Source organism: Apteryx mantelli, chromosome 25, assembly GCF_036417845.1.
Source record: "Apteryx mantelli isolate bAptMan1 chromosome 25, bAptMan1.hap1, whole genome shotgun sequence".
NCBI lineage: Eukaryota > Metazoa > Chordata > Aves > Apterygiformes > Apterygidae > Apteryx > Apteryx mantelli.
Genome location: NC_090002.1, coordinates 10,504,596 through 10,520,776, shown reverse-complemented (window position 1 = coordinate 10,520,776; position 16,181 = coordinate 10,504,596). Strand labels below are relative to the sequence as shown.

Here is a 16,181-nt window from a genome sequence, read left to right as displayed (position 1 = left end):
CCACTAACGTCCCTTAAATTGTCGCATTTCCTACGATGACTACAGAATGATTATCTCAAGTGATAAGTAGTAGCTTCGCATGGTCAACTCCGATTACAGTTTTCTTACTTCTAAAACCGTGACTAGGAAGAGGAAGCAGCTAAAAATATTTGTTTGCACGTTGTTGGTAAGCAGGCTTGGAGTGGCTTTTTTCCCATCAAAATAGCTTTCCAAAGTGCTTGAATGATACGAGGCTGCTGCAGGGATGCTTTGAGGTTCAGAGGGAAATGCGTGCAAAGAGGACAGCGCTTCCTGGACGCTAAGATATTTGCAGTTCTTTGGAAAGGCAAGAGCTGATTCGCTGCGGGAGTCCTGAGAACGTGAAATTCTGGAGGAGGTTTGTACTAAGAAGAGGCACTGGAACGACTGCGAGGTTAGTCACACTGCGGACGATCCCCACGCAAGTCCCTTCACTCTCATGCTCCCTTCTGCACCTTGAGCCCAAGGCAGGAGCACTTCTGGCTGTTCACCATGCCCAACAGCAGCCTGGCGCTGAGCAGCCTGGATGGGATCTACATCGGTACCGAGTCCTTGATTGCTTTGTTTGCCACTTTGGGCAACATCCTGGTGATCTGGGTGGTGAAGCTGAACCCAGCTTTTCGGAATACCACTCTGTACTTCATCGGTTCCCTGGCCCTGGCTGACATCGCGGTCGGCATCCTCGTCATGCCCCTGGCCATCGTGGTGAGCCTGGGGATCAGCATCCACTTCTACACCTGCCTGTTCATGTGCTGCCTAATAGTGATTTTTACCAACGCGTCCATCCTGTCTCTCCTGGCCATCGCGATCGACAGGTACCTGAGAGTGAAGCTGCCCACCAGGTGAGCCACGCTGCCACTCTAGCGGCCCGCCAGCCTCGTCCCTCCACCCTTTCCTCAGCCCTCCCCTGCCCCAAGTGCTACCTCCACTCTCTCCTCCCTAACCTGGCCCTTTCCTAACACGGAGACACCCTACACATGCATTTGAGGACGAAGAAAATACCTGTCTGTAAAAGCCCACCTAAGATGAGCTATCTAGAGCAGGGACCGCGCGCCTGTCCTGGGTCTGAACTTGTCTGCAGTTGTCACGCGGTGCAGACAGTGAGATCTGTTCGTGCAATGTGGGTGGCCAAGGTAATTGCTCATCAGAATTTGGCTGCAGGATGGGACCGTGGTCAAACAGCTTAATTCTTCAGGCATTTTGCTAATTGTGCGGTATGCTCGGAGTACTACAGATTTCTTTGAGTTTCATTTAGTCATTTAAATATGATTTATATGTGCTTTGGCTGAAAATATGGAAATAACAAAACCTTACTAAGGGCTAACTTAAAAAGATGCTCACACCTTTTATATTTGAAAGGAAAAGTGTATGCAAGGTAGAAACCCAAAGCATAACCTCAAACATGAAAGAGGTTATATTTTTTTATGCAGAAAGGACCTATAGATTGAAGAGTGAAAGAACAATGTGGTCTTACAAATGGTATAAATGAAGTATAAAGGGTAAAGTACATCCAAGGAAGTTGAGAAATAACAGAGAACTGCTAACTGTGGAAATACAAATAATACCCAGTCAAGAGGCACAGTGAGATCATAATGAAACAAGAAATGAAATAGCTGAAAACAGACAAAATTACAAGGAAAAAGAGGGGGAGTTAAGCATAGTTCACCATATACAGATTCTGCGAAGTAACTGTTATGAATAAAGAGTTATGGCTCATCTCAAGATAAGATTTTTTTTTTCCCAAGAAAAGGAAGTTAATGCTCCCGTTTGCCCTAACGAACCTGCAGTATTTGAATGTGTGAGTTCTTGAAACCATCCTCAACTATTCCAAACACTTCTGTTTAACATGGCCTGGGTTTTCTTCCACAACAGATATAAAATAATCACTACAGAGAGAAGAATTTGGTTGGCACTGGGTTTGTGCTGGTCTGCGTCTCTGCTGGCAGGATTAGTCCCCATGTTTGGATGGAACAAGGGAGCACACAGAAACCCGGACCTGCTCAACTGTCGGTTTGTCTCTGTGATGAGGATGGATTACATGGTATATTTTGGCTTCTTCACATGGACCCTTGTCCCTCTGACCATCATGTGTGCTCTGTATGCTGAAATCTTTTATATCATTCGGACAAAGCTTAGTCAAGGTACAACCAACGGGAAAGTGGCAGGAACATTTTATGGGCAGGAGTTCAAGACAGCCAAATCTCTAGCCCTTGTTCTCTTCCTGTTTGCAATATGCTGGTTGCCTCTATGCATTATAAACTGCGTTTCCTACTTTTACCCCAAACGGCAGATCCCCCCATATCTGATGTACTTGGGAATCCTGTTGTCCCATGCCAATTCTGCCATGAACCCCATTGTCTATGCTTGCAAGATAAAGAAGTTCAAAAACACGTACCTTTTAATTTTAAAGACTTATATGCTGTGCAAAAAACCAGATCCAGTTGTTCTTACAGAGCAAACTACAGACTAACAGCTATAGATCAAGATTGAATGCCGAACTGTCAGTATATACCAGACTGTTGATATAAAGCTTTGCTTCACTAAGAAACTCATGGGAAAATATGCGTTCCGCTTCATCTGCTCACTCTTTTAGACAAACTGATTTATGATAAGGGCAAGCTCCTCTTACTCAGTCTGATGCACATTTGACATTAAGCCTAAAAGGATCATTTATGATCTCCTGCACAAGTATACCCCAGAGAATTCTGCTCAGTGATTGCTGTACCAAGGCCAGATCTTCCAGACAAGCATCTTCATTTCACAGGACCTTCCATGGTTTATTTATTGGCTTGAGTGTTATTTGGTAGGCTGGTGACCCTGAGCACTGGTAACAAGGCAGAGATTTTTTGCTCCTAGTTCCCTACCTCAGATATGTGTTCAGCTGGTAAAGACCAATGCTTGTTACTTTCTAATTTTAAGTGGAGCCTGAGAAGTCTTTTTGTCATAGTCTTGGTTTCTCTTTCTGTCTAGCTGTAGGCCCTTTGCTATCACACAGCCAGTCTTCCCTGAACCTTTTGCTTCAGCAGCACCTACATGTCTCATGAAACTATAGCATCTTGTGTAACACCTCCACCTGCAGATGAACAACTGCATTGTGAAACTACCCTCTCAACCGGTCCCGCTGCTGACCGGCTCAGCAGAAAGGCCAGCAGCTGAACTGACTTTGGTGGCTCTCTTCTCTGCGCGAGTTCCTGCCAGCTGGGAATCTGTCATTGCTTCGAAATCAGCCCAGGGCCCACCCCAGAAGCCTGCAAAATTGACCTCACAGTGCGCCAGGCACAAGCGGAGTTGCCACAAGAACACACTGAAGCTACTCTCTAATGAGATATACTGAGAAGAGGGTAGCCTGCTGGAAGGAGGTGATTATGTCTGTCATAAAAAATAAACTAATGACATCTCTAGGTTCTTCTCCGCTCCTAACTCCCTGACCCAGGGTAGAATCAACTATCCCTAAACCACCAAAGACATATTTTCCTAATTTGTTACTAAAAGCTACCCATGACAGGGATTCCTCCTGCACAACATATTCCCATGCTTAATTCGCCCTATAATCACAAATTGTTTTCCTAACACCTGAATTAATCATTGTTTGCTGCAACTGAGAGTCATCTGCTCTAGTCCAAACCTCTGTAAACCTGGTGAAAAGTTTCTCTTTTTGCAACGACCTGTTACAAAATTGAAGACTACTCTGAACTGTATCTGAAAGTATATGTCATACATATGTATTTATACATATAATATATATGTACACACACAAGTATGTATGTCTTTTTATTAAATCATTTCAAAATAGAGAAAGAGATAGTCAAGGCAAATTTTGTCTTTTTTTTTTTTTAAATAAGGATTGATGGCTGGGTCTCTTGGAAAACAGGATAAATCTATTTTCTTTGTTGTTAATAATACAGCAGCTAGCAACCGAGGCATGTCCTCACCGAATAGTCTTACACCTTTTCTTTCTGTCAATTTAGATGGTAAATTTGAGCCTTCCTAACTCATGCTGCAATTGGTGCCGTCTCATTTTCATGAAGGATAGTATTTGAGTTTATACGAATTAAACCTATTCTTCTCTCTCAACAATCAAAAAAGCAGCCTGCATGAGACCCACCCCCCCCACTGCTTTAGTAGTTATCCTGCTTAGAAATTACAGTAAATACTGCACCACAGTTTGTGCAGTCTGTTTTTAGGGAACACAGGTCAAGCTGAAAATAGGTCATTAAAGGCAAGGGCCTTTTTTAACTCCATTTTAAAATAATAAAAATGGTCAAGAAAAGCAGAAGAGGAGGGTCATTCTGTTTTATTTATCTCAGAAAACAGTTAGGAGAAGCGTTGTCTTCTGCTCCTTTAAATAAGATCAGACATCTCAATTTTCTATCTGATGTGATCTTTGCCATAGAGTAAAACTCTGCCGTTACCCAGTTCAACTCTATTAATAAACAGGCCAGTGAAGGAAGTCACTGTGCAAGTACATCAGAGTTTTGCTCCATAATCTCTCCTGATCGGTTGATGAAACTGCTTTCAGCAGAGAAAGAGGCCCCACCTAAACGTGAGAAAATTATTCACCAGAATGCTGCACAGCAAACTTTGCGTATGCCTTTTTGAGAAAGCAGGGACCAGCACAGCACTGACTTCCCAGCAGGCTGCCGGACAAACTCCAAGTGAGCAAATCATGATGATACAAAGGAGAGTGGAGAAAACAAGAAAAAGAAGAAGACTAAAAGCAGAGGAAGTTGCCCTGCCTTCTGAAATAAAGCTGCAAAGGGCAATAATCTCAGCAGACCGACCGAAGCCGCTCAGCGCCCCCGGAGATGGCATGCCAGGCTACCTGCCCACCTGTTAATGGGGAAGTGAGGAACTCACCACAGCCGGAGCCCGCCTCACTTCCATAAGGGTAATCAGAGGTGCCCCAACCCCGCCGAGGCGGGTGGCTTATTATCTGGCTTCTGCCACAGGCTTGCAGTGTGCGCCTTTAATCCTGCCAGTGAGAACTCCCATGTGCTCCCCCGGCAGTGGTGCTGGCTGGAGGATTTTCACAGAGGAGCAGGGCCCTGGTTCTCGCTTCTAGCAGTTAACCTGGAGATGCCTTTGCTGTTCAGCCCTAGACACAAACCAAACAGACTCACTAAGTAATGCTTAGACTGTACTGAAGATGAATAAAGTCACATACTAGGTGTCCTTGAGTACGCACATTTCACTGAGGAAGACCAAAGGATTTAGCATGCTCCTGTGAGGGGTGACTGATGCAGATTCATTGCTGGCTGAGAGAAATGCAGTCCAACAGTCACTTCAGCATCACCACTCTAGCTCTAATTATATATCTTTTTAACATTGCAATCAGATGATCAATTCCAAAATGTCAGGGAATATCCTAGGACACCACTGTCCCATACACCCTTCACAGCACAGTTTGACTGTGAGCCATTTCCATCACCCTCCTAAAGTCGGAGGATTTGTACTGCACTTTCTTGTACCCAGGCACTTTATCGTGCAAAGTCCTGCCGTGCAAGCCTGTCTCGAGGAAGCCCACAAATACACCAGCATTTGAAAGCCCTGTTCTCAACACCTCTGACGGAAACCTACTGAATTAGTGAAAATGTGAGCGCCAAAATAGAGAAACAGAGGACCCGTAAAGCCTCCTTTATTCTGATTAGTAGACACAGCTGTCCCAAACCTCTCTAGCAGCCTATAAAGCAAAGAACTAGCTGCTGGAAAAAAAAACATTAGGACAGCCAGTATGTGACTTTATTCATCTTCAAATATAGTTTAACTATCCTTTAAAAACTGGATATAACTATACAGAGCTCCTGGTGTGGGAAAGGGAGAGATGGACAGATGCTCCGGTATGAGTCTGAGTCTGGTTAGCAGCCACACAACAAGGGGAAACAGCGTTGTTCAGACCCTCCAAAGTGCCTGCCAAACCCAGCTCAGAGTAGCCACAAAGTAGGTAGCTCCTCGTCAGCCCACAGTCTAGCAGGGTACAAAATTCTCCTCCGCTTAGCAAAACTTCATGAAGTACATGAAAAGGTTGTGTTAAATCTTAGACGTTTCTTTGCTGTGAATTGCACTACATGAAAAACCCAACATCCTAGCTGGTCTCGTTGTTAATAGACTGCAGGGGAGAAAAAGTCTGTGGTGAATCACCTTGTCTTGCACTTGCATCTAACACAGAAAGGGAATGTACTTATTTCTCAGTTGCTGTCAAGTAGCAAATAGGAACATTTTGATTAATTTTAAACTTAAAAAAAAATTGTGAACAAACCACAATTGTCCCTCACAAACCCCTAAGTAGCTGCAGATTTGGAGGAGTAATATAGTATTTTCTCCATTAAATAGTGCTTGGAGAAGCTGCCATGATCAAGATGAGAGCAAATACAGCAAAATAAAGACAACAAGTTCTACTCCTAACCCTATAAATGGTCAACAGCCTCACCCATAACACCCTCCAAGCCAGATTTTGGAGTGTAAAGTGTTCGTAAATCTAGTTTTCAGTGGTCCCCTGAACTTCCATCAACTACTGAAATCAAGAAGGCAGAACAGCTCTTGGCTGACCCAGCAGAGATGGAGCCAGTGCTCTGCTAACTGGTTGCTGGCCAAATGAAGCATTAAATCTAAACTGAGCTAAACAGAGCTGCCCACCTGTGACTTTTTGCTGCCATCAAGTGGACATTTAGTCTCCCTTCTTTGGGAGCTTCTCTCAAATCTGTTACACATATCAACTTCTGCTGGAGCACACAGGAAGCTGCGTGACCCAAGACATTTGTCCTGCCTGAAAATTTTCTCTAGAGAGACAGTTCCAATAGCACTTGGACAATCTGAAGTATTTTCAAGAATCTGATGTTCTCAGGTGTCAGAAATAAGGTTTCAGAATTTAAGAGGGCTGAGGTGTCAGGAGATTTGAGCTCTGTTTCAGCTCTTACAAGTGTGTTGTACTGCCTCAGACTCCGAACTACACAAGCATGCACATACAAATGTGCAAAGCAGCAAGGCTTCTCTATGGCTACAAAGACCAAATCACCAGTGGTAACTTATTCCCTATCCTCTGAAAAGGGATAATTTTAAACTTCTTCCAAAATACTTAGAATGCCATATACCAACATTTCCACAAGTTTTAACTGTCACAGTATGATTGTGCATTTCAGCATGTAATAACACTCTAAAGGAGACAAATTTGGGGGTTTTTTCTTGTGAGCCACTCAGGAAGTGGAAATTTGCATAAAAACATTTTATTATCATAGCTTCATTGGGCAGAAAAATTAATGAGAGCACAGAGCACGTGGCAGTCAAAAAAAAAGCCAAAAACACTGCAGCCAGTAGCCAAACAGGGAAACATAAGGGCACGGATATGTACAGACAGAAAAATATTTTCCTGTTTTAGTTCTGTTTCAAAACAATAGCTGAAATACAAAAGGAAACACTACAAGTGCATTGCAAGGACTCACTGACATTTCTACAGATGAAGAACTAAGGTATAAAAAGTAAATGATTTGTTCACAAGTGTTGGCAAGCAGCTGGAATAGGAGGCATTAACTCTCCCTTATAGCTATAAAAATAGCTGATGTTACATACTGCAATGTTGGCACCATTTCTTAGAGCACTATATGCTTTGATACAACACTTCCAGTAGCATTTCATGTGCAGAAAGCATCCTCATTTCACTAGAAGCTGTACACATTATCACACAGTCATCGGTGTCAGATTCTGCCGGAAGACCAGACTGGTGTAGGTAACCTCATTCTGGGGCTCTGAGAGAAGCTGCAAGGATTAGAGAACGCATGAATATTACATTTCAGCATGGGTTTCCCACTTTTTTGTTTTCAGTGATACACACCATGAGCAGTCACAGCCTGTCCTTGAACATGGGAAATGGATCAGACAAATTGTTAGTCTAGCCCAGGATCTTGAGAAAATACTCAGTATTAAGGGCTTCTAAAGAATCGATTTCATGAAGGAAAAACACAAAAGTCTGCCCTTTTTTTTTAAAAAAAAAAATTCCCCCTAATCTGCCAATTAGTGGTTTGGTTTAGCCTTGGAATATGTGGGGAATGTGGCATTTGAGCCCCTTAACAGAGTATCTATCCTCCTTTCTAGCTGCTTCCTCAGGCAATGCCCAGGACTACCAAACACAGTAGCACAGAACTACCAAACACTGAAGCTTGGGATGCAAAAGAAGTACTTTCTGCTTCAAAGGGTAAACAGTCAAAAGACCTGATAACACTTGAGCCTGCAAGAGCAAGCCTCTCTTCTCGCCTCCAAATTAGTATTTACCATTTATCAAAAAATTGAAATCTTTGCATAAAGTATCAGAAATACAAGAACAGTTTTGACGTTTACCTCGATGTTTTCGACAGATGCCTCACATGCTGTCTGAGTGGGAGCTTGCTCCTGTAAATTTTCTTGGGTTCTCTTATGCTCTAGGAAGGAGAGAGAGGGATACCAATCTCAACTGTCTACTTATGTGTTCAGAGACAGCAGTGCGGAGAGGTGTGAAACTGGCACAGTATAGTCGCACCAGCCAAAGGGTGCATGGCTTACACATAAGCTTATAAGGTAAGGAAGTGGGGAGACAAAGAGGAACAGAGAAAATACTGTGGATCAGTATCAGCTGGGTGAAAAAGGTAGGCAGCTTATCCTCATCAGCACTTCTTTTTATTGTTGCAGTCTGTTATTTATTTAAAAGATAGCAAGTCTTTAGTCAACACAGCCCCTCCCTGCAATAGCCACCATGACAAAACAGCAGAACATCTGCTGCCTGTCAGAACTTATGACTGGGATGTTTTAATTGCAGAGCTAGGGAGCAATTAGTACCCAGTGGGTTAGTCTGTCCTGGATGCAAGACAGTCCAGCTACTGTTTTCACTTTCTCCTCTGGTGCCAGGACACTGGGAAGTATATCTTGTGGTCATTTTTATCATGGCAAATGGAATCACGTGTGATGCTCTCTGCCAGTTAGCTGTGGAGCTACCTCTCAACTCACTATGGGAAGCTCAGCCAAGAAAATTAGAAGGCAGTCAGTCCTGAAGTGCACCTATTAGATGTATCTTACTGCTCTTAATGCAGGAAGTCCTCAAACAACTTCACTGCAAAGTGAGTAGTTTGGCAGCCCAAGTAAAAGGGAGCTTGAATCCCAACCCGCCTGTATGAAGCGGCTAAACCAGGATCAAATACAGACAGTGTTAGGGAAAAAAAAAATATATATATAACTCTCCCCACACACACACTAGCACTACGGTTAGTTCTTGTGTGTAAGCAGGTCTTAATGAATCTTACCCTTTGAAACCTATTATTGGGGACAATGCCTCAAAGTTAGGGGTGACTAATAAAAAGTCACTGACAAGAACGATCATCAACACTTTAATGAGCAGTCATAATCTGAGCCTATTTCTAAAGGTACAATACTACATCAGTTATTTTAAGGAAAACAAGAACCCTACGACAAATCAGCTCTGCTATAAGATTTGGCAGGAAGAACACAGAAACTTAGCACCATGCATATTTGATGCCTCAGATGTGCACCACAATCTCTTCTCTGCCACCAAGTTTGAATAAACCATTGTCTTGCCACAGTTATTCCCTCTATTGTCTCACTTACTTTTTCTGATGAGGCAGACGACTGCAAAAACCAGAACACTTGACAGGATGCCAGAGATAAAGGCTAGTAATATGTAGACTATCTCAGCGCTGTTGATGCACAAAAAAGCATGTCAGAATCACCATTTTTTACAGAAATGCTACAGAAACTGCAGTTCTCATATTCACCAAACATTATGAAATGTAATACATCATTTATCCCAAACCCAATGGGACAAAAAGGTGCTTATCTGCGTTAAGCGTCAATGTGAAGTAAGCATCTAGTGCAGAGACTAGGAAATTCTAAGCAACCTTTTAAAAGCCAGAGACAAAATGTACTACGCAACATTGCCCTTAGAGGGATCTGTAGTCTCAAGGCACTCTTATGTTTGAAGTCAGGAGGTGTAGCATTTACTTATCAATAAAGCATTTGGCTTCTGAAGCTCGTGAGTCAGCAGTAGAAGTATATACAGTGGTATGCACAGCAACAGTAGCAGAAATGGGTTCTTGTGTAACTAGAAGTGAATAGAAAAAATTAAAATAGTTTCTTAAAATGTGTTAATTTGTCCATTAATACTGCAAGTGACAAGCTCTACATAGCCAGAGGCATGTTCCTCTTTAAGAATTATTGACATAAGATGCAAGTAAATATTAATACAAGTATAACATTTTTCTGCCAGACAGATGAAAATGAAAACACTAAGCTGAGAAAAATAAGTTATTTATATTGTCTGACAACAGCCTTAGGAAGTCATGCAGTTGTGCAGTACTTTCCCAAATTCATAGATCTATTAAGTTACCCCTCAGCAGCCCTTTTTGGGTCAGGACAATGCCAACTTAACCAAGAACACTGGATCTACAAGTATTCCTTAAAGAAGATACCTGCATCTGACTGTGAGGAAGAAATTCCCATTCTCTCCAAACGCTAATGAACAATAAGAGAAGCTACAGAGGGAAGGGGGGAAAAAAGTTAAATTTAAACACATAAATACACAGAATTGAGAAAACGGCACAGACTATAGATAAGCTCACTTTTCTGTAAGTTTTACATTAGAGCAAAACAAACATAACACTCATCTAATCCACGGACTCTTTAGTCTTCATCAGTGGTTTTGGTATCTTATTCCTCTGTCTCCCCACTTTCTTACAAGCTACGTGCAAGCCATACACAACAAATTTGCACAAAGTCCACTGAAACAAACCTGGCAACTAGTCAGCAAGTGTGAATCCTATTTCCCAAAGTCTTGTTCATGTGTGTGTGCATGCACATTCACTGCGCTTTGATGAACATGCTGCCATCTCTCAAAAGAATGGAATACATTAAATATCCAACTATTATTTTTGCAGCTGCTTGAACAGAGAACTTTATGGAAACTTTCATAATCAGAAAGAGTTTTGATAAAAAGTCTCTTTTGTAAGTTTTTTTTTCCCCCCTAAGGTTACATTAGCTTTTCCAGCAACACAAGAAAGTATTTGGAGGTGCAACCATAGTGGAGCTTAAAAATAGGGAACTGTTAGTTTACTGTAAAATTATCCCCCGGTGTTCCTCATAATATGACTTGCAATCAGGACATTGCAAATAAAGTGTGCCTAGCAACAACATGAAATTAAACATCTTGTTCTCACTGTTGCAATCATCTTTTTCTACTACATGTCACTTGCTAAGCATTGCTGCCCATATTCCAGAAAAGTCAAACTTTTAGAACCCAAGTTTCCTGAGCCACATCTAAAAGCGTACTGTGTTTGCAGTAATAAAAGTAATAGCAATAAATGAGAAAAGCTTCATCTTACCTCACACCATAAAAACTGCTGCCCATACAACAGTAGAAAACTTTTGAAGCCTTATCACCACCATAACCATTTGCTTTGCGAGAAGAACCTCTGACAAACTAGCTTGTTAGAACTCAAATATCATTCAAACATTGGGTTATGCAACTGTGGAAGTTCTGCAACTTCAGTTTCTTTTTCTTTCTTTCTTTTTTTTTTTTTTAAAAGAGGAAACAACATAAAAAACCCTCTATTTTCAGGAACTGTTGCAAGTAAAAAAAAAGTCAACATCAGCTTAAGAATTTAGCTTACCTTTGCTTTTAAAGTTATCTTACCTATGAACTGAAGTATACCCTTTTTGCTGAACTTGTGTATTAAAAAAGGAAAATCTTTAAAAACATGAGCTAGTTTACCAACTCCACTAAAAACAGGTATTCTCGTAATACCAACCTACATAACAAAGCATTGAAGCATATGCTAGTTTCTTACTTAAATCAGAAAAAATTACTAAATAAATCACTTCCCAAAGTAGAAAGGATGAGATTACACATATTTAAGTGCTTTACTCTGCGGGTACACGTATTTGAAAAGTAACACCATCCTTGCAGGAAAAGTTTTCTACATAAATAAATAAGCAAACTTTAGACAGTGTGTTATCATACTAATCATTAATATTCATTCCTTGCTACACATGAGCAAGCCTTTCCCAGAAAAAAAATCCTCAAGAGCAAACTTATCCATTTCACTGTTTTAACTTCAATTGAAGTCACCAGTATAAAAGTTAAGTTTTCAGCTAGCTTCTGATAAATTTCCTGCCCACAACATCCTCTTTCCGTAGAAAAGGAGGATGCTATTGTCCTGACTTGAAGTTCTGTTATAGAAGATTTTGTTTGTTTTTTTTTTTCGTTTGAAAAAGCAGAGGGCATCCATCCTGATTATCTCCAAATCTTGGACAGTTCACTGACTAGGTGAATGGGAGCACTAGCACTCATTTTGTTTTTAAAACATGTTAACAGTTGTTACAAATGTAGGTCATAATCACAGATAACTAACAAAAAACAGTCACTCTTTTAGCACCACAATGAAAGATTCCACTACTCAGTCATCTTTCTCATCTCTGATGTCGTCATGACCAAACCAGTAACCATCCAGAACTGCACATGCAGTGGTTATAAGTAATCCCCCACTCCTTTCTCCAACTCTAGTAGTTTATCTTAGAGACCAAGCTACTACAAACGCAAAAAGGAAATCAGTGTTACTACTGCAAGTGAAGGACAGCAGAGTTTTTTAATTAAACATTAGAATCATACAGTTTCCAACAATAAGTCATAGAAGACACAAGTCTATGGAATCAGATGCTACACAGTTACACTGTCATTTGTGCGCTCTTCGATAACGCTTTCAGGTCTAAAATGCACTTTGCAATACTCTCCTTCTGCTGCAAAAGAAAAGAAAACAACTTTAAGACAACAGACTTGCTGAAAGATATTTAAACAAGCAAAACATACTTTCTAATGAACTTTGGATTGTCTCTTTGGACCCATGAAATGAGACAGAAACCAAAAGTGATATTATTGTAATTCATGAAGTCAGAGATTCAAATCTAAACAATGACTTATGTTAAAGCATCAGCAAGCAGTGCTGGGAACATTTGTTTTCTTGTTCTCAGGTTTGTTCGTTAGAGAAAGGACATCTAAAGTCCATCTGTAGATCCTAAACTGCTGAAATCTTACATGGAGAATTTTACAAGCAACTTCCCTGATCTTAGCTACATATCTTATTACAAGCTTAGCACTATGTTGGAAGAACAAACAACATGAATGGTTCTAGCTCAAATCACCAGCAGCATAAACACCTGGTACCCAATAACTGGACATGTAACTTTTACTCAGCAGTAGGAATGCATCTCAGCTCAACTTGGAAGTCACCAAGAGATGATTTAGCATCTTCTGGCTTAAGCCAGAAGCACTGGACAGCAAGTATTTTTAGACTAAAATGTAAAGCAGATAAAAACAAATGAAATACCTGCTGAGGTGTGATGCTCTGAACAACATTTTTCTCTACCCACTGAATCATGTGATCTTGTTCTTTCTGACGCTTTAAATGCTGCATAGCCACTTGATAGTCCAACCTTTTCTTTACTTCATTGTACACTGTCAGCAGTCTTTCTCGGTAGTTAGCTTCCAGCAACATTGCAATATTATTCTATACGCAAAGGATGATACCAACTGGTTAACGTTTAGCAAAATTACAAAACAGCAACAGAACACAGTTCTATAACAGAAGCCATTTTATCAGGTGGTAAAAATGGACAAGTCTGCAACATACATATTGCAAATTGTTTGTTACTTGTTAGCAATCTAAGAGAATTATGTATAGTGAAGACAGCAATAGAAATCAACAGTAAGGCTAGAGATGCATACCCGCTTGGCATCAAAGAGATAACTACGGCCTTCAACCCGCCACTGTTCCTTCTTCTCCTGTTCAATTGCAGTCTCAAGACCTTTAATTGCATCATTCTTCACAGCTAAAGCTGTAGCAACTTTCTCCTGGAAAACAAATATATGTTTTTTATATATATATATACACACACACATATGTACATATTATTACATGTAATATATATGTAATATATATGAATAAATGTAATATGTAATATAAATGTTTGTGTATATGTATTTATACACACACTTCAGAATGAAAGTAAGACGCAAGGAAAACAAGCAAGCTGTAACTAATTTTCAAAATTCTCCATTACAATTTGAGAACTGTTTGTACAAGCTGAATTGTGTCAGGTTTGAGGTTAAAAGTTGGCAAGACAGAAAAATTATGGTTCAAAATTGATCTTACTTTAAAAAAAATCATTCTATTAAGTACTTGTTTTGACATAAAATGTTTTTATTTTTGAAGACCTACATAGCAATATTGACATAATATCTATAACATACCTTATTTAAGCACTGTTCTGAAGACATCAGGCACAGATTCCGAACACAGTATTTTTAAATATTTAAGCAGATTACTTAGAATTACCAGTGCAAAGTTAAATTACGGTTTCTTTTCTTACCTCATTAAGTTTGTCAGCAAAAGCTGCTACCTTAGACCCATATTTTTTTACACCATAAATCAAGACTGACAATATGCAGGCAGCTGCAACAGTCTCATGGTTAACTACGTAGATTTCTTTAGAAAGAAAGTAAAGCAGGAGTCCAGTTCCCAACATATAAGGTCCTAAGAAAAGAATGAAGCAGCATTATTGGTATGTGGTGTAAACATGCTCATTCAAGTCAAACACCTTAAAAAAAGAAAGAAAAAAAAAGTAGCTAGACATATAACAAGAACAGGAACTATTCTCTTTCACCATGACCAAGAATACAAACCCAACACCACCACAAGGAGGGGTACAATAAGGATAGTTACCAGATGTAAAAACAAATTACACCTTCAATGAGATTTGCAGCTTCTGCTCATTCAGAAACAGGCAAAAGTCTCTGCTTAAAGTTTTTGAGAGCCAGCAAAAATAAATCTTTTTCTTTCAAGCCCATGTTACACTTTTAACCTTTCTTTAAAGCACAAGTAAGAGTAAAATTGAAAGGTTCTGAGTGTCTCAAAAAATAATTTATCCTGCAGAATCAAATATTTAACAAAATAAAAGAATTGCTCTTCCTTTCATGCTAAATTAAGCACCTTGCTTTCCACACATCCAGGGTGTTCAAAGAAAAGCCAGCTTTCTCCCTAATATTCTACCTATTTACCAGCTACTAATTGTGGACAGAACCAAGCGAGCATAACCAGACTAAAAAAAAGCATGTTATACATAAATATATATGTATATATATATTAACCTGTGACTCCTGTTTTAGGGTAAAGAAACTGGAAAAACTCCTCAGGGATCAAACCATAACGTACTTCTCCTCCTTTCTCAGGCAGAGGGGGAAGAGGAGCCAAGCACTGCTGACTTGCATGAAGCGCTCTTTTGGTGTGCAAGATGCTATAAATAATGAGAAAGATTCCATTAAGTTTCTTGCAAAATAAGCAACAAACAAAAACCCTTAAGTGAAGCTCAAGCACATTCTCTGCGATATAGCTACTGTTCGGAGAGCCCTGCTCTGAGGAAGGGGGTGGGACCAGATAACCTCCCGAGGTGCCTCCCAACATCAACTACCCTATAGGCCTACAATACTAATTGGAAACATAACGGCAAAAGCACAGAACGACGTAACGCAAGAAAGCAAAGGGCTCAAACAGCAACGCTACCGAGGCCTCCTCGGAAAGGCCAGGCGACGGCTCGGAGGGAAAAGCCAGCCCAGCGGCGGCCGCGGCGCGCCGGAGGCCCGAGCCGGAGGTCAAAGCCCTGCGGCGCCCGGCCGAGGGCCCCGTGGCGGCCGCCCCGAGCCCGGGGCAGCGGCGGCCGCGCGGTACTCACCCCGCCGAGAAGGCAGGCGGCAGGCTCTTCAGCGCGGCCGGGGCTGAGGGGCGAGAGGGCAGAGAGCGCGTCAGGACAGAGCCCAGGCAGGACCCCACCGCCCCCATACACCGCCCCCATACACCGCCCCCATACACCGCCCCCATACACCGCCCCTAAACACCCGCCCGCCCGCCCGCCCGCCCCGCAGGGAGCCGGGGCTGCTCCCACCCGGCTCACCGGCGCGGAGGACGAGGCGGGAGAGCATCGCGGGGGCGGCGCGGCAATAAACGACCCTCCGGTGACCGCAGCCCGCCGCCGCACCAAGATGGCGCCGCTGCCAGCTCTCGCGAGAGGCGCCGACGCTGCCCGGAGAAGGGCGGGGAGTCGTGCGGGCTCTCGCGAGAGGCGCCGACGCTCCCTGGAGT

General features: G+C 41.7%; 3 protein-coding genes across 3 annotated transcripts; 1 reads left to right on the top strand and 2 right to left on the bottom strand.

Moving 5' to 3' along the window:
- Positions 1–224: 224 nt before the first annotated feature.
- On the top strand, positions 225–3,762 carry LOC106490980 (adenosine receptor A3-like). The gene is made up of 2 exons (XM_013950498.2): positions 225–860; positions 1,891–3,762. The coding sequence occupies exons 1-2, from the start codon at positions 511–513 to the stop codon at positions 2,486–2,488; spliced, it is 948 nt and encodes a 315-aa protein (XP_013805952.2). The 5' UTR covers positions 225–510; the 3' UTR covers positions 2,489–3,762.
- Positions 3,763–7,222: 3,460 nt separating this feature from the next.
- On the bottom strand, positions 7,223–12,099 carry C25H1orf162 (chromosome 25 C1orf162 homolog). The gene is made up of 6 exons (XM_067310515.1): positions 11,373–12,099; positions 10,464–10,526; positions 9,997–10,096; positions 9,604–9,692; positions 8,347–8,426; positions 7,223–7,767 (listed from the first exon to the last, which is right to left on the bottom strand). Exons 2-6 carry the CDS (start codon positions 10,492–10,494, stop codon positions 7,690–7,692), a joined length of 378 nt encoding a protein of 125 aa, XP_067166616.1. The 5' UTR covers positions 10,495–10,526; positions 11,373–12,099; the 3' UTR covers positions 7,223–7,689.
- Positions 12,100–12,616: 517 nt separating this feature from the next.
- ATP5PB (ATP synthase peripheral stalk-membrane subunit b) lies at positions 12,617–16,101 on the bottom strand. The gene is made up of 7 exons (XM_067310513.1): positions 15,994–16,101; positions 15,775–15,817; positions 15,194–15,339; positions 14,416–14,579; positions 13,772–13,897; positions 13,374–13,553; positions 12,617–12,786 (listed from the first exon to the last, which is right to left on the bottom strand). The coding sequence occupies exons 1-7, from the start codon at positions 16,019–16,021 to the stop codon at positions 12,715–12,717; spliced, it is 759 nt and encodes a 252-aa protein (XP_067166614.1). The 5' UTR covers positions 16,022–16,101; the 3' UTR covers positions 12,617–12,714.
- Between the last annotated feature and the right edge of the window lie 80 nt (positions 16,102–16,181).

Bases quoted from the DNA above. Each gene is read 5' to 3' on its own strand.
- C25H1orf162 (XM_067310515.1), bottom strand. From the start codon at position 10,494: ATGGGAATTTCTTCCTCACAGTCAGATGCAG. The intron at 10,097-10,463 runs GTATCTTCTTTA...ATTCACTTCTAG, and splicing joins TTCCTCACAGTCAGATGCAG to TTACACAAGAACCCATTTCT. The intron at 7,768-8,346 runs GTAAACGTCAAA...TAATCCTTGCAG, and splicing joins CATCTGTCGAAAACATCGAG to CTTCTCTCAGAGCCCCAGAA.
- LOC106490980 (XM_013950498.2), top strand. From the start codon at position 511: ATGCCCAACAGCAGCCTGGCGCTGAGCAGCCTGGATGGGATCTACATC. The intron at 861-1,890 runs GTGAGCCACGCT...CTTCCACAACAG, and splicing joins AGAGTGAAGCTGCCCACCAG to ATATAAAATAATCACTACAG.
- ATP5PB (XM_067310513.1), bottom strand. From the start codon at position 16,021: ATGCTCTCCCGCCTCGTCCTCCGCGCCG. The intron at 14,580-15,193 runs GTTAATATATAT...TTCTTTTCTTAG, and splicing joins CCCTAAAACAGGAGTCACAG to GACCTTATATGTTGGGAACT. The intron at 12,787-13,373 runs GTATTTCATTTG...TTTCTTTTGCAG, and splicing joins AGAGCATCACACCTCAGCAG to CAGAAGGAGAGTATTGCAAA.